Here is a 21,003-nt window from a genome sequence, read left to right as displayed (position 1 = left end):
AACTGCTGCGGACGCCGTCGATAGACTGTATCCACGACAACATGGCCAGAAAGCCATAATGGCCGCGTCACGCCCGCCCTCCAGTGTGCCTGTCCTGTTTGAGCAGATGAGCCAACGAGAGGGGATGCCATTCACGGCCGACCACCGCCGTCAGCAGGCGAGCCCCCACGGGCCATGCCTGCCTGCCCGCCTGCCTTGCCCTGCCATGCCCTGCCTCGCCGACGCCTAGCAGAGCTCAACCGGCACTGGCCATTTGCAGCGAACTTGTCGACCCTGGCCTAGTCCCCCCTGCCAGCCTTCTTTTCGCCTAGCCGAAGCGGAGCGACTCACGGCAACACTTACGGGACTTCATGCCTGTGCCCTGGTCGGCGGGAACACTTCTCGGACTCTCGAGAGTCTCGTATGCAGTGCAGAAGCCCCAGGGCGTCGGTGATATTGTCGGGCCTGGCGGCAGCTACGGACGGCGCCTGCGCCTGAAGACGCCTCTTCCCACCCGCCCGCGTGCTCGTGCTGAGAAGAGTGTGTCCAGTTAGAATCCCACGACTGCTGGAGCGACGCCGGCAGGCAGGCAGGCCAGAGGCTAGGCTCACGCTTGTCAAGTCGGTCCCGCTCGCCGGCGGCGCCCAGGGTAGGGTAGACCAGGGCCTGACCTGCGTCAAGTCGAGCCGTGGCGGGCGGGCGTGGTCAAGGGAATGGCACCGAGGACAGGTGCCCCCGACGTGCGCCAATTCCCAGCACCAGCCCACTTGGGGCCCCCGTCGGCATCCACAGCAGCCCACAAAAGCCGCCGCTGCGCTTGGAAGTGACGAACAAGTGCAGGGCCACCACCCGACTTTGGGCGGCGGGCAACCGGGCCAGGCCTGCGAACCACTGCCCAATCACTCGCTGCAGTGCGCGCAGGCTCATTCTGCTGCTGCTGCTGCGGCGGCGCACCTGCGTGCCTCCGCACCTCACTGAGTGCCCGCCGTCGGTCCCTCCCTGTCTGCCTGCCTGCCTGCGTCCAACACCCTCGCCGCCGGCCCTCCTCCACAGTCTCTCTCTGCCCGTGAGCTTCCACTAAACCGCCTTCTGCCATCTCTTACGTGATAGTTTCCTCTCTCTCCAACGTCCGCCGCCGGGGACTCTCTTCTTGCGACAGCTATTCTCCATCGCGGGTCCGTCCTCGTACATCACATTTCACGAGATTCTTGGTTACCCCCCGACAAACCAAACCCCACGCCCCCGGATCAACCTGGGGGAACTCTCGGATCGCACGACGGCTTCAACAGCGACGCCGCACAATCGCCGACGCCCACCGCCGCCTCAACCAATCCATGACGCCCTGAGCGCTTCTTGCTCATAATCCGTCACCGGCAAGACTCACAGATCGTGGGACACGCGCGCATTCGTGCCGGGCGTGCCCAAGACAAGTCACCCAGCCGCTTCTTCTGGCATGGCAATGGTAATGACGCCGTTCGCCATGGAAGGCTCTCCATACACCATGCACACCACCACAGCAGAGCACGATTTCCGCTTCCCCCGGAGGCCACTGGGCCACAATAACCCGGCCCAGCCGCCGCAGGCTCGAAAGCCTGCTGGCTTCGAGGCTGGCGGCATGATGGGCGGCGCCGACTTGGGCCTTTCGGACCCTGTTGACACTGCGACGCACAGCATTCTGCAGACCTCCATGTTCCCCGCGATGCAGAATGGACTGGGCGGCCAGGAGCAGAGTTTTGAGGACATGCGACAGAATGACCCTCTCGCAACCCAGATATGGAAATTCTTCAGCAGGACGAAACAGAACCTCCCCCACCAAGGGCGTATGGAGAACCTGACGTGGCGAATGATGCACGTCGATCTGCGCAAGCAGCAGGAAGAGGCCAAAGCCAGGTAAGCAACGGTTGGAAGTGACTTGTTCGTATGCGTCCATGGATCCCGACACTGACACTTCGGCCCGGTTCCAGGAAGGCGCAGGCCAATACACTATCTGTGCCCCAAGGCACCGCCAATGGCCCAAGCGGCATTGCGCAGCTACGCAAGACGTCAGACCAGAATCTTGCGCAGCAGAATGATCCAATGAACCTGGATGACTTCATTTTCCCCGAAAATGTGTCCTCTCCCACTGGTCTTGAGACATCGCCGTTGGCCACAGAGGGTCACCAGCCAGGTGATGATGGCCACGAGTACAACACGATGGGGGCTGGCCCCGGTGCCATCTCCATCAAGTCTCGTAAGGCTCCGTCGGCCCAGGCGTTTGTTCCTCAGTCTGTACCTGTGGCGCACCATCAGAGACGCCAGGATGAGTTTGGCTATGTTACTCGGCATCACCGCAAAACAAGTATCGACGATCGTCGGGTGAGTACACACGTGACGAACCTTGGGCGCGGTATCTTAAAAGCCAGTCGTACTAACATCTGCACGTAGACCCGGCCACTGAAGCGGCCCGCTGAGTTTTCCCCGCATGTTTCCGCTCTTACGAGCAACTCGATCAGCCACGATTTCGAGGCCGATTCTGACCTTCATGAGTACTCGTTGGACCACCAGCCTATGGACCAGACACACTCCTCCTCAGTTCCTCACATGTCCCATTCTGGTGTGCCATTCTCTATCGATACCTTTGGTATGGGTCCCGACCCCATCCTTACGTCTGCTGGACCGCTCCAGCAGAACTTCTCCTTTTCGCCGTCTGCCTCACCAATGGTAGCACACAATGGTTACAACAGCATGTACAACCACCCCAGTGTGGGCCAGAACTCCATGACTGGCGCAGACTATTACTCGCCCCCAGGCTCTGCGTATCAGTCCGCCGTGTCGACACCACACCCCATGGCCGAGAACGAGAGCATGTTCTTTAATTCGCTCGAAGGACGCCAGCAACGTTCGCAAGGTTACCGCACGGGGCCACCACAAGTCAGCAACCCCATGGGCCAGCAGTTCATGTATCCACCCAGCGGCAATTCGATGTTGCCGCCTTCGACCACTGGTGTCGATACCTCGGCCACTCCGTTTGCTTCTAATGACGGCTTCGGCAACGTTGACCCCAACACCATCTTCCAGTCTGAACATTCCATGAGGTCTCCTGGAGTTGGTATGATGCAAGAGAACATGTTTTCTTTCGGCGCTGATTCGGACAACGAGGATGAGGACGGGGGCGCGTTCCCAGACCGCAACCTGGGCATGCACCAGAGTTTCTCGCCTGGCGATGAGTCGGGCATGGACATGAACACGAATAGCTCAATGGGATGGGATGCCTCTTTGCCTGGCCAATTTAGCACGCAGGCTGCTCGATACCCTGGAGGACCACCTCGCAAACAAGTCACTATTGGTGGCACGACCTTGAATGAGCACAGCGGTGAGACCCAGGGAGAATGGGACAATAATGTGGGCAACCTTCCACGGACACAATCATTCCGCTCCAACGCTGATCGACGACAACAGAAGATTCCTCGCACAGCTTCCACCCCAGGTGCAAACTTGGGTAGGGGCAACCCGTTCGACCGACTCGCGCAGTCTACGCCCAATTCGCCGCCAACCGATAATGCTGGTAACAGGTCTGGTTACTCTTCTGTCGCACCGAGCCGGCCTTCGTCTCCGCCCCCGCCCGGCTCGAAACAGGGCTCTGCCACCAACCTACAGGCCGCCGGAGCAGGTGACAGCAGTGCCCCCACCACATGTACCAACTGCTTCACACAGACCACGCCACTGTGGCGGCGGAACCCGGAAGGCCAACCACTTTGTAATGCCTGTGGTCTTTTCCTCAAGCTTCATGGTGTCGTCCGTCCGCTCAGTCTGAAGACTGATGTGATCAAGAAGCGGAACCGAGGTTCCGGCGCTTCACTTCCCGTTGGAGGCTCGTCTTCTCGCTCAAAGAAGGGTGCTGGCAACTCTGGAACAACTTCCGGGCCAGGCTCGCGGAAGAACTCGACCATGACCCTCTCAACTGGCACAGGCAATACACAGGCTGTGACTCCACCAACCACTGGAGTGGCAAGCAGCGGTCATGATGGTGACAGCCCTGCAAGTGCCAGTGGTGGCGGCGTGCATACTGCCGGCAGCACGCCTAGTTACGCTGGTTCCGTGGGTGGGGCCATTGGCGGGAAAGGAGTTGTTCCCATTGCTGCGGCGCCACCCAAGAACACTCCTGGGCCTGGAGCCGCCTCTCAGTCTCGGGGTGCGAGCTCAAGTAGCAGCTCGAAGAGGCAAAGACGCAGCAGCAAAGGTGCCAGCCAACAGGAATCCATGGATGTCGACAGTCCCGAGAACTCTACTGGCTCAAACGACGCAGCACGGTCAGTCAGCTCCACCAACAGCTTTGGTCTGCCTAGCGCTCCCAGTCTTGGCGGGCTTGCCAACGGATTCGGTATGACTCAAAGGCCCGTGATGGGCACGAACATGATGGGAATGACCGGCCTCCCTCATAACGGCATGATGGGTCCTGCTGGGGCTGGGGCCGGCCCTCAGGAATGGGAATGGCTCACGATGAGTCTCTGAACAGCCTTCACGAAACCGCACATCTTTTCGAAGCATGCCTCCGCTTTCGCGCAGAAAGCACTAATACCTCGCCAAAGTCAAGGCTCATGGCACAACTACGAACTTTGCGGTGGCTTTAAGTTCTCCACATGTGCTGGTACACACTGAGGCGTTACCCTTGATCACCTTTAATCAAACAATTTTGTGGCTTTTGGTGCGCCATGTTAGCCCGCCGTCGAGCGGGTGCCACATCCTGGAAATGTGGACGTGGGGCGAGCAGCATTTGGGTTGCCCGGGCCACGGTCTGTCTTATTTTTCCGTCACGATCGATCTCGAAGATATCATGTACAATGGGCGGCTTACTGTCGGGATTTTGATTTTGGGTTTAATACACTTCCCCTCCTGTTCCTCGGCTCAGGGAAGGGCTTGCAGGGTTTTTACGACAGCGGATACTTGATACCAGATGACTTACTATACACATCACATCGCTTTTAGAGAGAGTTGGGGGGTGGGGGTTGGATACACTCATGGGCTTTACCGAGGCCATTGGAGTAGGGTTGACGAACGGGATGATGAAATATCATATACCAATTTGGCTTTGCTATTATACTGCCCAGCAGACTCTCTCTTGACGCGTGACATGGTGTTGTCTCGTTTCCGTTTTCCGGTGCTTTGACCAAAGTTCACCGTCTATACAGGATGCCGCTGTACACAATTCAGTGAGGATTGGTCCGTCTCGATATTTAATCATTTTGGGTTGCGCCCTTTCAGAGCACTCTTGGGGCCAAACATTGTAGCTCTTGCCGACTGAGACACAACCACGTCTGGTAAGTGAACCGTGATAACTCGTGGACTTCTGTCTCATGCGGGGACCGGGGTGCCTTACAGTTGAGGCCGTCTACTGCCTTCTGTACTGTGATACAAGGATTTCCGAAGTTTCGTCCACGGGGAATATATATACGTTATGAAGAGCTGATATCCAACTTCCCTTTACATATGCACGTGCGCACGCACACGGAGTGGGGGTTGCCCGAGGAATTATTCTCCCCTTTCCCCGATCAACCCCCGGATTCACAGAACCTCACGGGGAGCACAGCACAACACAACAGATATGATCAAGAGAACTCTATATTTGTGCCCACCTTTCGCTTTGCGGCAGAATCAAGTGGCTGCACTCTGTGGGCGTCGGTCGTGTGTGCGAGAAGACGACGCAGGGCGGACAGATGTTCGCCCGCTTTTTCCCTCCGTAAGGATTCGAATGGAAGGGAGTATATTGGGATGATCCGTTCCAGGGGTAGAACCCGTTGCTACGATGGTTCCACAGGCGTGCGAATGAGAGCGCACATGGCTTTATTTCTGATGCTGCCGGGTGCGACGTGGTGCTCGGGGCTTGTTGTCGAGCGTCCTGAGCTCCATCGCGTTCTCTGGCGACAAAGACGTTTCTGCCGCTGATGGTGCCGCTGATGGTGCCGCTGATGGTGCCGCTGATGGTGTCGCTGATGCAGGCGTGACCCCATCGCTGCAGTTTGCCGTCGTCATTGCGGAGTCTCCAGGACCAGCAGCGGTGCGGTGGGAGGCAGACTGCGAGTCTGAGGTCAAGGATTCTTCGGCCAGTCTTTTCGCCGAGAATCCAGACGAGGAGGAGGAGAATGTCGCTCCGCCTCTTCCCCCTCTCGAAAAAGAGACGCCAGACGAGGAGACGGTGCTGCTGCTCGGATGCCACACGTTGAGGAGACCCATCGCAAGCAGCATGAGGGCCGCATCGAACACGTACAGGAACAGCTCGGTGCTCTGCAGGTACCCGCCAAACCCTTGGATGTACTCGATTGCGCGGAACACGGAGCGGACCAGGATGAGCGTGGAGACAAGGTACAGCACCACGAGGTAGCGCTGCCAAGGCACGCGGCGGGCGAGGGTCGTCGTGGAGGATGCGGGCGTGGGCTGGAGGCTGATGCGTCGGTGGAACAGGCCCGCGACAGCGATGAAGACGGAGAAGCCGACGAGCTGGACGAAAAGGCCCGCGATGATGACGGACTCGCCCGTGTGCATCGCTTGAAGGTCCTTTGCTACGCCAAGGATGCCGCCGCCACTGTGGAAAGAGTCTTGCGGTTAGCCAGAGAGAGTTCTATAGAGATGAAGAGCGGGGAGAAAGGTGAGTTGAGACTAACCCGCCCTGGAGGAGAAACGCAATAATGTCCACCGTCACAAAGATCTTGGTGAGCCACTTGAGAGGAATCACGGAATACCTGGCGCCATCGACGAGGCGGATCAGACGGCCGAGGATCATGTAGACGGACGCAGCGAAGAGGGCCGGAGCTATCAGGAGCAGGATGTTCTGGATGATGTACGGAATGAGGGTCCACTTGGGCGTCTGGAGGCACGAGGCAATTCGGGCGCCGTAGCCGACCGTCTCACAGATGCCGCCGACGAGGAAAGGAATGAAGTACCAGGTACGGTGGCGGTAGAGCTGCAAGGCGTGGGCGGCGGTGGTGATGGCGAAGAGGGCGAGGAATGTGGCGGCTGCCGGGAGGGACGGTTCGAAGTAGTAGTACCTGAAGCCGTGGAAGATGTTGCTGTCTTCCGCCATGATGATTGTAAGCTGCTGCTCAAAGAGTGTATTGCTGGTGACGAAGCCGGCAGTGTATCGATGAGTGGAAAGTGTGCTTCGTGCAAGTCGGACAGTCTCCGGGGATCGTGGAGTTGTCGAGATTGGCGCATACAATGAAGTCTCGCCCTCGAAGAGCTATCATATCATGACAATTGATCTATGCCGACCGGGAGATAGCTGGGCAGCAGCTTGACTTATATGGGCTGGAGCCATGGCTTTTCTGAGGCTGCCAAGCAAAGCAACAGCAACGATGCAGAATCGGGTGCGAGAAACGCGAGTTACTGTGGATACAAGGACAAGGTAAAGGCAGGTAGTCTTCCGACACTCATGGGCGTGAGAGATCCTCACCGCTGCTGTGCAGAGAGCTGAGAATCGCGGTAGCATGTAGGAGGAGGTGAATACAGGGAGCCACTCTTCGCATCGTGTACGAGGCTCGGGTCCAGGTACGAGGGGATTCCAGTCCAGAAAGGGACAGCGGCCGAGCCTCCAAGTGCGCTAGCGCGGCTGGACCCAGTTGTTGTAGGGCCTTTTCAGAGAGCCATGGCAGCACGACCAGGCGACACACCAGTGTCGGGGACGACGAAGTTGTGGTTCTGAGGCGGCAGCCTGGACTCCACAGGTTCAGGCTGCCATATTCCTGGCAGCTTTGGCGGTGCAAACGTCGAGATTGGTACGCGTGGCCCAGAGGCAGTGTACTGGTACTGGTCGGGCAGCGCTGGACAGCTCCATCCTCCGCTTATAACCACAGCGGCTGGGACTAATACATACATGTACATACTACTAGCCTGGTGCTCGTACATGCCACACAAGCACACCCGAGCGCGGTCCCGAGCTGTACGAGGTCCCTGAAGGCCATCACCACCACTGCAACATGATTGCCAGCATGGACCTGGACATGGACACAGGCACGCCGCTGGCTGCACCCACGCCGGCAAAGGCGTCTCGTAGGACACATGCAAAGACCAGGACGTAAGCACACGGACGACCAGCCATGACATCATTCTCAAGTCTAACCTCCTGCATGCAACGGCCTCAGTGGATGTAAGACCTGCAAGTCCAGAAAGATCAAGGTGAGCGAGCGCCTCAGTAAATAGGAGCGGTCCTCCCCGCGGTGGCTCGATCAATCAGGAACAACCTCTTGAAACGCGATTCCTGACTAGCAGACCTTACGCCGCCAAGTGCGACGAAGAAAAGCCCCAATGCCGCAACTGCACAAAACACAATGTCTCCTGTGACTATCTCCACGCGCCCTCGCCGCGGCACAACGGCAGCACACTCTCACCCGAATGCAGCGGCCGCCTCAACATGGCCGACCTCGAGCTGCTTCATCACTACACGACCTCGACATATGCCACTCTCACGGACAACATAGCCCTCCGGGACTTCTACCGCTGCACATATGTCGAGCTCGGCCTCCGCTGCGAGTACATTATGCGCACCATCTTCGCCCTGGCAGCATTGCACCTGGCCCACTATCGTCCAGTACGTCGCCTCATGTCACTACCTTATCCTTCGGATATGGAAGTGCTCATTCATGTTGATATGATATGCCTTGCAGAGCATGAGAAGCCACTACTTGTCTCTGGCCGCCGAGCATCACCAGATAGCTTCGCGAGAAGCCCTGGCGGCCATGAACCAGCTCGGCCCCGACACGGCACCAAACCTGTTCATCTTCTCCGCCCTCACAGTCTTCTACGGTACAGTCAACAGGCGCTGTATAAGAGATTACTAACAGAACACTGACTGTACTTTGTCACAGCGTTCGGTTCCCCTCGTAAGGAGCATGCCAACGACATCCTCTTCTTCGACACCACCACCAGCGGCGTTCCAGACTGGATCTTCCTGCTCCGAGGCTCCTTTGCCCTCGTCAAGACCCTCAGTGTCGAGGAGCGCCAGAAAGGGCCCCTGGCACCAGTCTTCGGCTCGGGGCGGGACTCGTGGAACGCCCGCGAGGCCATGGCCGCGGCCCCAGACCCAGATTCGGAGCGCGCGAGCCGGCTCGACGCCCTCGAGGGCTTCCTCTCCCGCCCGCGCGAGCACGTCCCCGCCCACCACAGGGCCGTATACCTGCACTGGCTGCACGAGCTGCGCAAGAGCATGCGGCACAACGACCAGGCCCTGGGCGACGCGACCGTCTTCATGTGGCTGTTTGACTTCCCAGACGAGGTGCTCCCCTTGCTCAAGCAGCCAACCCAGGAGGTCTTGCTCATCCTCGCCCACTTTGTCGTCCTGCTCGATCGTATGAGTGCGCGGTGGTGGGTGCAGGGCTGGGCCGCCCACCTAATGGGCCGGATCTGGTCGTTGCTCGAGGACGAGTACAAGATATGGGTGCGCTGGCCGATGGAGCAGCTGGGCTGGGTGCCTCCATAAGTCTGTCGTCGTTGCAGCCGAGGAGCAGGTTGACGCGGAGGAGATGGGCAGGTGGCGATATGCAAAAGATCCATTCACATCTTTTTGGGAGCGCGAGCGCATGATGAACCAGAAATTCATTGCATTTGGCGTTTTTTTGTTTCCATTTCCCACCTTTGCCTAGAAAGGACCAGACTACCATAACCCTAATATTGCGTGTGCAGCTCGAGCAGTAAAGGCGTGTGACGCCCCGTGATGAAAATGTCAAAGCATGTACATTTCGTGTAGGTAGAACAACCAATATAACTCCGTCAGGCATGCCGGACGAGAATGTGCTCATGGGCAGAAGACTTCTTTGACGTTTCCGCCTCCATCCGTACCCACTTTCCTTGCCATTCTCATGTCGCTTTTCCCCCAATTCAATGAAAAAAGTCGTCCAGGCCTGGTCATGCTTTCGTGCTGCTCTCATATATGAAGCGGGACATCCAACTTAAGAGAACGGTGGCGATCTGCTTAGGAGCCGGGGTTGGGGTTCATCTGTAGCAGATGGAGAGTCAGTATTCTGATTGGTTATCAAGAGCCATACAGAAAGTTTCCGCGACGCACCTTTCTCTTGCCACCGGTGAGGGTGACGTTCACGAAACGGCGGGTGTATGTGAGTCTCTTCTTGGCACGGCCCTTGGGGGTCTTGGCCTTCTCCTGCTTCTCAACCTGTAGAGCGTGTAAAATTCACTGATCAGTCTTCTGCGTCATTTGAGGTCGTAGAGTGATGGTGATTGATATCGACGCGGAGGGCCGATGGCGACAGCGAGGGCGGTATCAGGCGGTGGCGGCAGTGGTGGCGGGTCAGAGTTCGTATCGATAGGACCAGAGAATAAGGGCTTCCGTCGTTGACGTTGAAGTGATGGGTGTGTCGAAGCAATCGCGGGTGTCGTGTAGATGCTGATGGTTACCCGGATCATTCGTCGAGTCTGCCAGCCATCTATCCGAACTGAGGTGTCGAGTCGCCCGTTGGTTCTCTTGCGTGCCTTCCATCGCTTGTGATCGCTTCATCGTGCCTCTCGCGTATTCCGATGCATCCAGGGGAGTGGTCGTGGGCTTCATAAATGGTAGAGTTGACGAACCTTGGGGGTCTGAGACTTGACCTTGCCTGTAGTATTGTCAGCATCTCTTGTCGCGCGCGCATGGACAGCCGCATCACAGCTTGTCCATTATCATCATCAAGGCGGCACATACCAGCACGGGCGAGCGATCCGTGAACCTTTCCCATTTTGTCGATTTCTTGCAGTTACTGCGTGATGCTGTCGATGTGTGGGAGACGAAGGGGGTGGAGGGTTGCGAAGTTTTGTACGAGCTGGGAGGCGTCTCTACGAGGAGGGATTCCAGGTGCAGCGTGAGCGGGGGGTGGGCCAGCCGGCGAAATCGAAGAGTCACTGGCCGAGTCAGAGCTGGTGGCCCCTTCCTCGTTTAATTTTCCAATTTCGGAGGCGAAAAGTGCGGATCACGTGGCGATAGCACCCGATAAGTTCAGGTTGTCCTGATGCCGGGTAGCCACTCCCATGGGTTGGAGCTAGACCCACCTGCAGGTTCGTCCACGGATGGCTGAGGCGGATTGGTCCCTCCGAGCGTGTGCAGCAGTGCACTTTGGCACCGATTGTTGGGTGTCTTCTTGCCAAATTAAGATCACGTCTTGGTCATCCAGACGCGTTTATCTCTATCTAGATAGACTTGTGATTCAGTGAGTATTACTTCTCGAAGCAAAGGCCCGTCCACGTTTTGCTGGACGAGCACTCCTCCCGCCTCGCTGTCGAATCATCAGGGCTTTTCAGCATCTTTGCTGCGCCGCGAACCAGCATGCACGACTCCGGAATTCGGCTGGTTCACAGCTGAACTCATGCGCCTGCCAGCGCTCGAGGCCACTGTTCGACCCCTTCCACCAGGTTGAAATGGGACCGTCCGCCGTTCCGAAGTCGCACATGCGTGAAGTGCCAAGCGATCTGATAAGGCCTGCGTCAGGTCAGTTCCGCGCTAGCCCACAGCTCTTGTGGGGAATCGTCCGTCTTGGCCTCATGTGATCATCATCCACTCATCCATGTGCTCGTCCTCGAGCTGAAGGGAAGTAGCGAGGCACTTCCTCCATCATTACCTTTATTCACTCAAGCCTGTCCTCTTCACGCGCTCTGGAAGTGCGGTACTACTAGGGTGAGCATTCTTGATCGACATTCAGACGGTAGTAGGACGGTTTCCAACCTCGGCTCGGACCGTGCTCTTACTCTTCCATCCCCTCCCCCTCGCAGTCATCTGTTGCTCTACATCATGAGGTTCACAAAAGCCCTGTCTTTGGTACCAGCGCTGGCGAGCTGCAGCACTGCGGACCCAGTCCTTGGTCCGCTGAGCCACATTGCCAGCAACCCAGAGGACTCGCAGTCTGTCCTCGGCCGGATCCCGACCGCACATGAGTCTGCCGTCCTCGGGCGGCGCATCCTTGCCCTCACGCCGCTCGGGACTCTCGCGACGGTCTTCCCGAACCCCCCAGACGGCCACTACTCGGCCGAGGAGCGCCGCCCTGCCGGACTGGGTGGCGTGCCCCTGGGCCTCATGGACTACGTCGCCGATTGCGAGGACGAGGGCAACCCGACCATCCTGGCCATCAACATCGCGACATCCTTCAAGAACGTGCGAGCCGGCTCGAACATCAGCCTCGCGCAGGCCTGGACACCCAGGTACGCGCCGGACAAGCGAATCAAGTCCGGGCCGGCCAGTCTGTGGGACTGGATCTTTGGTGGCAAGGGCGGCGACGAGGTGACCTCTTCGAACGGTGCAGACTCGGTCCCTTACTCGGCCGCGAACCTACCGCGGTATTCTCTGCTCGGATACCTTGAGAAGATTGAGGCATCAGAGCTTGACGGCGTGTCCGCATGCTTTGTCAAGCAGCACCCTGATGCCAAGTACTGGCTGCCCGGCAATCGCATCCACGAGTCCGAGTTTGTGCGGCTTGTCGTGACCCAGGTGTACTGGATTGGCGGCTTCGGTGACAGGGCGTACATCGGCTGGATCGATCCGGCCGACTGGAAGAGCGTGACCAGAAAGGACTGGGAGGCTGTTCGGCTGCCTGGGGAGAAGAAGGGCTGGGATGAGTGGCGGGTCGAGATGTGAGTGCATGATGGCGATGTTGCTTGCGACGGCGCCAGGAGCATACGTCTATCACAATGAGCATCATAATTTTTGAAGATCAATCATACGACATTGCAGCACAGCGGGAGGCAGTCCATTCTTACAGTAGCCGCACTCGACTGTCGTTTACAAAGTTTCAATGCTGGTCGCAAAAGGCTTCCCGAAAAGCTACCGATAGGGTCCATCGTTACCCGTGCTACATACTTTAGTCAAGTGGGAGCTACGCAGTATAGCAGCATGACTCGCCAGGGGACGTGAGATCGTCTGGCTCTACGATGCAACCACTGAATGGACTGATGATCTAGAACGCTTGCTACATGCTGTGGCGGCGCGCCGTGTGGGTTAGCGCCGCGGGCTACTAAAGTTGTTCATGCCTGCCCAGGTGAACTTTCAAACCTGGGATCGCCCCGCATAACAACCTTGGAACCTTGGAAGGTCAACTCGCCCTTGTCGCTAAGTCCCTGGGCAAGCTCTGTCTACGTGCTTCTCAGCGTGGGAGCGTTCTGCTGGAGTGCTCAATCTGAACAACAAGAATCGTGCCTACATGATCGCCTATTGAGGTGATTATGCGTGATATAAATTGCATATTGCGAGAGCATGCATGGCGCAACGAGGGTCATCAGCCACCAAGGGGCTTGCTTGCCGTGTTGGAGTCGCGCCTGATGCGCTGATCCCCCTGTCAGCCACGATGCATGGTGGAAATTCATTTCTAGGGTAATGCGACAATATGCTTATCGCGCATGGCCAGCCTTGGCTCAAGCAGGCCGGTTGGTCGACGGTACGAGGCGCCACTCCTGGAGAAGCTTAGGGCAGCAGCTCAAACCGCAACCTTGGGAGCCCACCTTGACAATGTTGATCTGTGACAAAATTTGGCTTCTTTTCGGGACGATCCGCAGGCGTTGTTCGGCAACATCGGCAGCCTCTCTCGCTCACTGCGCTCTTGTCCGGGTCACAGACGGGAAACACGGATTTCCTCTGCACCAGATGAGAGACATCATCTCGTAGAAGTTGCATCATGAGGTGGCGGTCGGACCAACCTGTCGCACCTGTCAGACTTTTGCGAGGGTCTTGCTCGCCAGTAAGGCCAGGCCTGGCCAGGCCAGGCAGGTCTTTGCTTTGTCCGAGCATGAGAACCCCTGACTAGAGCGCGTCCAGCACGTGCAGTGGGGCTTGGGCTGACGCCGATCCCACCAATCCAGAGCCCCTGAGCCTTATTTTAGGCCAGGGGCAGGGTTCACAATCCCGCGAGCCGACTGTGACAAGCCCTGCCCAGCTGCGCTGACACGAGCAACCTTGCTGCTTTCAGAGCACGCGAGGATACAGCGTCCCGCCAGCAGTAGCCGGTGATCCTGGTCACTCCGTCACCGGGAGTGGGGTTTGGGAGCGCCAGAAGTGCACCTTTGTCTTGTTCCTGGCGTGCGCCTCCCCGGACCGGTTGTGTGCTGGTCCGATCTGGTCGGCTTTGCTGCTGCAGCAGTCTCGCTGGATTGGACGAGCCGACGAGCAAAGAATGGGGACTGCGTCAAGTGCGGGCTCTGTCAGCCAGACCAGACCCTGGCTAGACCCGTCTCCTGACTGATGAACTGGACTGACCTACTCACTTGTGCCTCTTTGCATCGCAGGGTCGAACACCTTCTTGCTTCTTCCCCGTGCTTCACCTCGTGCTTGTGTCGGTCGTTCTTTCCCTGGCCGCCGTCCAGTCAACGACCATTCCGCTCCTTCTTCTGCTTTGCTCCAACGTCGCTCTTTTCGCACAACTCGACGCTTCTCGAGGTCCGCTGGCCTCGAACGTCCCCCACGCTCTCTGCCGCCTTTCGCCCTCCGCAACAGGGTACACCACCAAGCTTTGACCTGGTCCCATTCAAACCACCTTCATTCTTTGATTCATTCGGCCGCAACTCGGCATTCCGTGCACAGCTCAACAAGCCATGGCTGGGTTCCTGAAATGGAGCTCGAACACCCGAGCCACCGAGGACGACCAGTATGCCAGCCTGCCGCTCAACGCCTCTGATGGCGACGACACGCTCAGACACGTCCCTGTGGCCTCGGGCCCCGTTCCCAGATGGCTTCAACCTTCGGCGAAGCAGGCTCGAGGATGGTTTTACAAGCTCATCCCCTTCTGCATCGCTGCCCCGTTCGGCCTGACGGAGCGCAAGTTGCCCAAGGTCGCCTCGACGACCTATCTCAATGGCGTCCGCGGCCTTGCCTGCTGGGTTGTTCTCAACCACCATCTCACTGGGGAAATCGACCGTCCCTGGATTTTCAGGCCGTATGGTGTTGAGCCGCTGGCTGAAAACAACCACTTCGTGCAGCTGCCGCTCATCCGTGCAGTGCACACGGGCAAGGGCATGGTCTGCATCTTCTTTGCTCTTTCGGGCTTCGTGCTCTCGTACTCGACTCTTCGCAAGGTCAACTCCAAGAGTGGCCTGGCCGTCTCTGACGAGCTCCTCACCAGCTTTTGCTCCTCCATTCTCCGCCGTGGTATCCGCCTGTTTGCGCCAATGCTGGCCCTTGTTTTCATCCAGGCCTTCGTCTGCCGCTACGTGCCTTTTGTCTCCGACTTTGATGACAAGGCGCCGAACTTGTTCCAGCATCTCCTCAACTTCTGGCACCAGGCGGTGCCCGTCATGAACCCGTTCAACTGGCGCACGCCCGAGCAGCTGCCTAACCACTTCCAACAGTGCTGGACGCTTGGCTACGAGTACCGCCTGTCATTGGCTGTGTTCCTCATGCTCATTGCGACCTGCAGACTCCGGACAGTTCCGCGCAAGGCCATCCTGGTCGGATTCATGGCGTGGGCCAATTATGTCGACCAACGGTGGGACATTATCTGCTTCTTTGGCGGCATGATTGTCGCCGAGCTCAGGTTCGCTCCCTTGTCTGCCGACATTGGCAGGTTGATTGGACGTCCTGACTTCAAGCCCAACAAGTGGATCTCAACCGTGGCCGGCGTTGTTGCTGTCTTGCTTGGGCTCATGTTTTGCAGCTGGCCAGAGAACCAGCCCGGTGCTGTCTACCCGTACAAGGCGTTCTACTGGATCACGCCCCAGATTTTCCAGGACAGTCTCAAGATTGCTCCTGGCGAGGGCTGGATCTGGTACTGGGGTAGCATTGGCGCGGTACTGATGATCTGGGGACTTGAGCAGCTGCCGCTCCTTCAGCGCTTCCTTGCCATTGCCCCGATTTCGTATCTTGGAGAGATCAGCTACTCCTTCTACCTCTTCCAGCGCATGGCCCGAGTTGCCGTGGGCGAGCCGATCCTCAAGTACGTCGTGAAGGAGTGGCAGTGGAGCCACGTCCCGGCCTTTGTCCTGTATTACTTCAGTACGCTCATCTGGACCATCCTGGTGTCGGACTACTTCTGGAGAGCTGTTGATCTCAACAGTGTGGTTCTGGCGCGCAAGGTGGTTGTTGACTGGCTGGGAGTTGGCAAGAAGGTTGATATCGCAGAGGCGGCGTACGCCCCTGTGCCTTCTCGTGAGGACATGGCCTATGGCGGTCTAGGTGAAGGTTATGATACGTCGCTGCCCATGACGGAGCTAGAGCCCAAAGCGAGGGACTGAAAAGAGGACGAGATTATGACCTTTTGTTGCATAGCATCCAGCATAGAACGATAATGAATAAGGGGTGGTGGTTTGATTAAGAACGCGCAGAGAGCCGCGCGGCCTCCACGTTTGGGGTGCCGCGAACAATTTCCGCCCGTGACACGTCACGCCAATTGATGGATCCTAACTCGGCTCCTGCATTTCACGCGCTGTCACTGGGCATTTGGCGCAATGTGCCGTCAATTTCTGCACGCATGGACAGTATGCACTGGAGCTGGCAAGCCTCTCCCTCCCCTTGTTGAACGGTTCAGGACGGTAACCTTATTTGGTGGTTGAGCGAGCACCTTCAGATCGTGCTAGATTTCCAACGTGCGAGCCAGCTCCGGTCTTAAGCTTTCCCATCGCACATTAGAAAGAAGCCCTGTTGCATCGCGGAATCACACCGCGCCGTTGAGTGCCATGTCTCCGCGCTCATGCCTGCTCCCCTGCGGACGGCTCGCCCTGGGCAATGTCACCACTGACTGGCTGATTGGCGACGGCGGAGACTGAGAGCTCGCCTCCGGAGTTTCTCCAATTGCGGGCGGACGGAAGGGCGGGGCAGGCAGCGGCTCCGCCTTCCCCCGCCCCGACGACACAGGGTGATCGAGGGTGTTTGCTCGAGTGATGGCCTGCTTGTCCATCCAATGCTGAGTCACACTTTGTCCACTTCACCATCAACATGAGATCAATGCCGGACGTCTGAGACGCAGACCATCCGCCGCCCACGATCGCTGATAACGGTTGGTGAGTGCCTCGTCTTCTTTGCTTCCAGTCCTCGTCTGCCCGGTCCTCAAGATGCCTGGCATCATGCCCTCCCTCCGGCAGTTGAGGTGCAGGTGTGACATCAGCCAGTGGCGGGATCCCACCACACCCGGCCCCAACCAAAGTCTCCGACCGAGACGACAGCCGGGGGCCGAGGTCCTCACACCTTGGCGGCACGAAGCTTGACCTCAGCGGCACACCACCCGTGCGCCCTCGAAGTACTCAACTGAGGTACAGCTCGGTTGCCAGCTCGGCCCATACACGGGCACCAAAACTCTCCCACGGCCAGTCCACGGGGCAGGTCGTTGGTTCACTGCGTGCGATAAACATGTCCTTCCTTTCCCCTTCTTCGTTCTCATGGCCTGGCTTATATCTCGTCGTCTTGCCAACATTCCCCATTGCCTCAACATACGCGTGACTTGCATCAGGCCTCATCTCTGCTGTTCATCCTAAATCGCATGCACACACGCCAATTGTGCTCACCTACCTACATCATGGCTGACGTGAAGAACCCTCATACAAAGAAGAGGATAGACTCGGCCTCGTCCACATCGTCCACATCCACCTCATCCAGCTTGCTCAGTCTCTCCTTCAACCTCGGAGACTCCCGTCGGAGAGCGTGCTCCGTCTCTTCGTCCTCGTCACAAGACACCATGTCGACTCAGGACACGGCCGACACGGCCATGTCGTCCCTGCAAGAGGAAGAGAACGCCTACTTCAGCTCCAACCCGCCACCAAAGGCCCTTGCCCAGCACAGCGCCGCCGCTCAGGCCTTCATCACGGAGCACGCCGCCTCGGGCCGGCGCGTTGTGCTCATCACGTCGGGCGGCACCACCGTGCCCCTCGAGAAGCAGACCGTTCGCTTCATCGATAACTTCAGTGCTGGTACCCGTGGTGCCACCTCGGCCGAGTACTTCCTCGAGTCGGGCTACGCCGTCATCTTCCTGCACCGCCAGTTCAGCCTGCTTCCCTACAGTCGGCACTACAGCCACTCGACAGACTGCTTCCTCGACTTTATGAGCGAGGACGCCAGCACTGGCAATGTCGTCGTGAACCCGCTGCACCAGCAGAAGATGCAGCGTGTGCTGCGCAAGTACAACGCCGCCCGGGACCGAAACATGCTGCTCATGCTGCCTTTCGTCACCATCACTGACTATCTGCACGAGCTGCGCGCTATAACGCGGCTGATGCGACCACTGGGGCCTCGAGGGCTGCTGTATCTCGCCGCAGCCGTGAGCGACTTCTTCGTGCCGCCGGAGCGCATGGCCGAGCACAAGATCCAGAGCACCGACGCCGTCAAGAACATGAAGCAGTCGCAACCGCAGTCGCAGCCAGCGGACGAGGCCCAGACGCAAGGCCCGACGACAATCACCACGGAGAAGCGCGACACTGCGGCCCACCCGGCAGAAGAGTTTGACAACTTCGACTCGTCCCCCGCGGTGCCGCGGAGCAAGCGCCTGATTGTGGACCTGGACCCGGTGCCCAAGTTCCTCAAGAACCTGGTCGACGGCTGGGCGCCCGAGGGCATGATTGTCAGCTTCAAGCTCGAGACGGACCCAGAAATCCTGGTCCACAAGGCCAAGTACTCGCTGGCGCGCTACCAGCACCACCTCGTCATCGGCAACCTGCTCACCACGCGCAAGTGGGAGGTCGTGTTTGTCGCGCCGGGCATGGAGGACAACTGGATCCGCGTCCCGCTGAACCGGCGGAAGAAGACCGCCACGGGGGTGGAGTCGCTCGTCGGCGCGTCGGACAGCAGATATGCTTCTGGGACAGGGGCAGATGATGAGACGAGGGAGAACGTGTCGCCACCGGCGAACAAGCCCATGGATCCAAGTAGTCTGCCCGAGGGGGAGCCCGAGGTCGAGATTGAGAGCTTGATCATCCCGGCTGTGCAGGAGCTCCATGATCGGCATGTTCGCGCGGTCGAGTCGAGGAAGTCATGATATGGCATTCCCTGCTTGAACTTGAACTGGTTTTGCATTCATAATCAATGGTCACAATGTAGGAGCTCGATTTTGCCATGAGAATCTGGACGGCAAATATGATTCATGTTCCACTTGTTTGAAAAGGAAGCAATGCCACATGCTCATGATCGCCAAAGTGCGAGTATTATTTATCCCAACCAAAACAATGGGTTTGGGTGCCGTGTTGAGAAGTCAACCACCAACATTATGGTCCCGTTCACTTCCCCAGCCCAGCGGGACTCGGACAGTGCAACTGTCCCAGGCAGTGAAAGTAACAGAAAAAAGAAAGGTATAAAAAAAAGGCTACTCAAGCATAACAAGCCACGATCCGCACCTCGATGCTCTCCCTCGCCTCCTTCTCCGTGGCTGGGTTCTCGAGGTCGTCGTCGGCGCCGTACAAGTCGTCGACGCCCGTGTGCGGGGCGTACTCGGCGGCATGGCCCCCCAGCTCGGCGGCCGAGTCGTAGATCTTGAGCAGCAGGCACTCGTCTGGCTGCTGGTGCTTGATGTAGTACCACTTCTGCGAGTCTGTCGAGGTGTGGAAGGTGTCAGCTGCGGATGAGCATATATATATATATATAATTGTACATGTACTCTCGGGGGAGAGTATCATAATGAAAAGAGATCCGCAGGCAAGTCACGAAATGAGGAAGAGTTTTCACGCTTGATGACAAACAAATGAACAAACAAAACAAACCAGGCCGAGGCGATCTCCCCCCCACGCACACAGCAGAAGGAGAAGGATAAGAACGAACAGGATCAAGAACAAAGGGAAGAAAAACTAACCATCATGATGCAACGTAACTCTCGTCCCAAACAAACCGCAGTGAATCCCTTTACTCTCCGCCCGCACGCTGCCCCCGTCGCACACGGCCAGCGGCTTCTCCCGCACGGGACCCCTGAGCGGGCGCCACAGGTTGATCTGCTGCACGCGGCGGTACCTCTCGAAGCAGTCCCCGCCGGCGGCGCCGCGGCACATGCGCCGCGAGTTGGGCGCGTCCTGGTCCACGTGCGCCCCCGAGGCGGTGGGCCGGACCGTCGCGGTGCCGAACTGCAGGCCCTTGATGGCCGTGGTCTGGAAGTTTGCCGACGTGGACGGCGTATAGGGCGTGTGTGTGCTCGGCGAGGAGGAGCGGGTGACGGAGTTCCAGATGAAGACGTCGGTGGCGCCGAGGTGGGTTTTGATTAGGCTGTGTTTGAAAAGAAGAGAGGGTTTTGGCTCCGGTTAGTTTTATATTTCGAAAGCGGCTGGCTCACTTTTGCAACCTGTTGACTCTTCTTGTTTTTGATCTTTCATCTTCCTTCTAGATCATTGAAGTCACACTTCGGGCGGGGGGGGGGGGGGGGAGGAGGAGGTCGAGGGCACTCACTCTTTCGTTTCCTTGAACACAATTCGTTAGTGGGACTTCAAAAATACGATTGACTGTGGCAACAGCGCAAAAAAAAAAAAAAAGAATAAGCAGCGCAAAGTAAGTACAACAACAAACGCCTTACTTCGAGATACGCCGCGTTCCAGACATCCTGCTCCGCCAGACTGCCCAGGGCACCGCTCTTGTGCCTGAGCGCCCCGAACCCGCGCGTCTCGAGCTGCTCCATCACCGTCTTTGTGGGCACCGAAGACGACGACGACGACGATGACGATGAAGAGCAGCCATCGAGCTCGGACCGGAGATCGTACAGCCCCACGTCGTGCGCCTCGAGCGGCCACGACGGCCCGACCTCCGGGTCCAGGTACCGCGCGGGGTCGTGGCCGAGCCGACAAGGCGGGACGGCGAAGTGGAGGAGCGCGCGGGTCGTGTTGGGCGGCAGGGCTTTGCTGGGTGTTGTGAGACGGGAGGCGTGTTGCTGCTGCTGCTGCTGCTTGTCCCCCGCGGCGGCGGCGGCGGCGGGAGAAGAGGTCGAGGTTATGGTTATGCTGGACATTATGGGCGGTTGCCTGTGTCGCAAACTTGCTGAAGAATGGTGGTGATGCCGATGTGCTCGGTCGACTATTCACGGGTTTTCTTGCTCTGCTCGCCCGAAAGGCTAGAGAAAGCTAACGGGGGAAGATCAATCCGTTTGTGAAGTAGCTGAACCGGCAAGAGAGTTGACTGGGTCTAATTTATGAGAT

At 58.1% G+C, this 21,003-nt stretch overlaps 8 protein-coding genes across 8 annotated transcripts; 5 read left to right on the top strand and 3 right to left on the bottom strand.

Annotated features, from left to right (window-relative positions):
- Window positions 1-1,254: 1,254 nt before the first annotated feature.
- On the top strand, window positions 1,255-4,589 carry B0I36DRAFT_67794 (uncharacterized protein). Its single transcript, XM_046163199.1, has 3 exons — window positions 1,255-1,869; window positions 1,944-2,334; window positions 2,404-4,589. The coding sequence occupies exons 1-3, from the start codon at window positions 1,433-1,435 to the stop codon at window positions 4,468-4,470; spliced, it is 2,895 nt and encodes a 964-aa protein (XP_046016680.1). The 5' UTR covers window positions 1,255-1,432; the 3' UTR covers window positions 4,471-4,589.
- Window positions 4,590-5,083: 494 nt separating this feature from the next.
- On the bottom strand, window positions 5,084-7,235 carry B0I36DRAFT_420393 (RTA1 like protein-domain-containing protein). Its single transcript, XM_046162158.1, has 3 exons — window positions 6,618-7,235; window positions 6,136-6,538; window positions 5,084-5,597 (listed from the first exon to the last, which is right to left on the bottom strand). The coding sequence occupies exons 1-3, from the start codon at window positions 7,034-7,036 to the stop codon at window positions 5,565-5,567; spliced, it is 855 nt and encodes a 284-aa protein (XP_046016679.1). The 5' UTR covers window positions 7,037-7,235; the 3' UTR covers window positions 5,084-5,564.
- A 392-nt stretch (window positions 7,236-7,627) lies between these two features.
- On the top strand, window positions 7,628-9,519 carry B0I36DRAFT_314313 (uncharacterized protein). The gene is made up of 6 exons (XM_046152745.1): window positions 7,628-7,727; window positions 7,842-8,026; window positions 8,094-8,127; window positions 8,237-8,539; window positions 8,616-8,754; window positions 8,817-9,519. The coding sequence occupies exons 2-6, from the start codon at window positions 7,929-7,931 to the stop codon at window positions 9,425-9,427; spliced, it is 1,185 nt and encodes a 394-aa protein (XP_046016678.1). The 5' UTR covers window positions 7,628-7,727; window positions 7,842-7,928; the 3' UTR covers window positions 9,428-9,519.
- Window positions 9,520-10,819, bottom strand: B0I36DRAFT_314310 (ribosomal protein S30). The gene is made up of 4 exons (XM_046152744.1): window positions 10,643-10,819; window positions 10,531-10,556; window positions 10,013-10,117; window positions 9,520-9,943 (listed from the first exon to the last, which is right to left on the bottom strand). The coding sequence occupies exons 1-4, from the start codon at window positions 10,674-10,676 to the stop codon at window positions 9,920-9,922; spliced, it is 189 nt and encodes a 62-aa protein (XP_046016677.1). The 5' UTR covers window positions 10,677-10,819; the 3' UTR covers window positions 9,520-9,919.
- Window positions 10,820-11,601: 782 nt separating this feature from the next.
- Window positions 11,602-12,973, top strand: B0I36DRAFT_67717 (pyridoxamine 5'-phosphate oxidase-domain-containing protein). Its single transcript, XM_046163198.1, has one exon. It carries the CDS (start codon window positions 11,723-11,725, stop codon window positions 12,560-12,562), a length of 840 nt encoding a protein of 279 aa, XP_046016676.1. The 5' UTR covers window positions 11,602-11,722; the 3' UTR covers window positions 12,563-12,973.
- Window positions 12,974-14,108: 1,135 nt separating this feature from the next.
- B0I36DRAFT_67700 (acyltransferase family-domain-containing protein) lies at window positions 14,109-16,328 on the top strand. The gene has a single exon (XM_046163197.1). The coding sequence runs from the start codon at window positions 14,509-14,511 to the stop codon at window positions 16,141-16,143; it is 1,635 nt and encodes a 544-aa protein (XP_046016675.1). The 5' UTR covers window positions 14,109-14,508; the 3' UTR covers window positions 16,144-16,328.
- Window positions 16,329-17,420: 1,092 nt separating this feature from the next.
- On the top strand, window positions 17,421-18,872 carry B0I36DRAFT_359232 (DNA/pantothenate metabolism flavoprotein; the record flags this gene model as incomplete). The annotated part of the gene is made up of 1 exon (XM_046158102.1): window positions 17,421-18,872. The coding sequence occupies one exon, from the start codon at window positions 17,421-17,423 to the stop codon at window positions 18,870-18,872; it is 1,452 nt and encodes a 483-aa protein (XP_046016674.1).
- A 164-nt stretch (window positions 18,873-19,036) lies between these two features.
- On the bottom strand, window positions 19,037-20,916 carry B0I36DRAFT_67674 (uncharacterized protein). The gene is made up of 4 exons (XM_046163196.1): window positions 20,388-20,916; window positions 20,264-20,274; window positions 19,680-20,083; window positions 19,037-19,421 (listed from the first exon to the last, which is right to left on the bottom strand). The coding sequence occupies exons 1-4, from the start codon at window positions 20,814-20,816 to the stop codon at window positions 19,201-19,203; spliced, it is 1,065 nt and encodes a 354-aa protein (XP_046016673.1). The 5' UTR covers window positions 20,817-20,916; the 3' UTR covers window positions 19,037-19,200.
- Between the last annotated feature and the right edge of the window lie 87 nt (window positions 20,917-21,003).

Source organism: Microdochium trichocladiopsis, assembly GCF_020744255.1.
Source record: "Microdochium trichocladiopsis strain MPI-CAGE-CH-0230 chromosome Unknown B0I36scaffold_2, whole genome shotgun sequence".
Classification (NCBI taxonomy): domain Eukaryota; kingdom Fungi; phylum Ascomycota; class Sordariomycetes; order Xylariales; family Microdochiaceae; genus Microdochium; species Microdochium trichocladiopsis.
The sequence above is the reverse complement of the archived record's forward strand: the minus strand, read 5'-3'. Positions and strand labels throughout refer to the sequence as shown.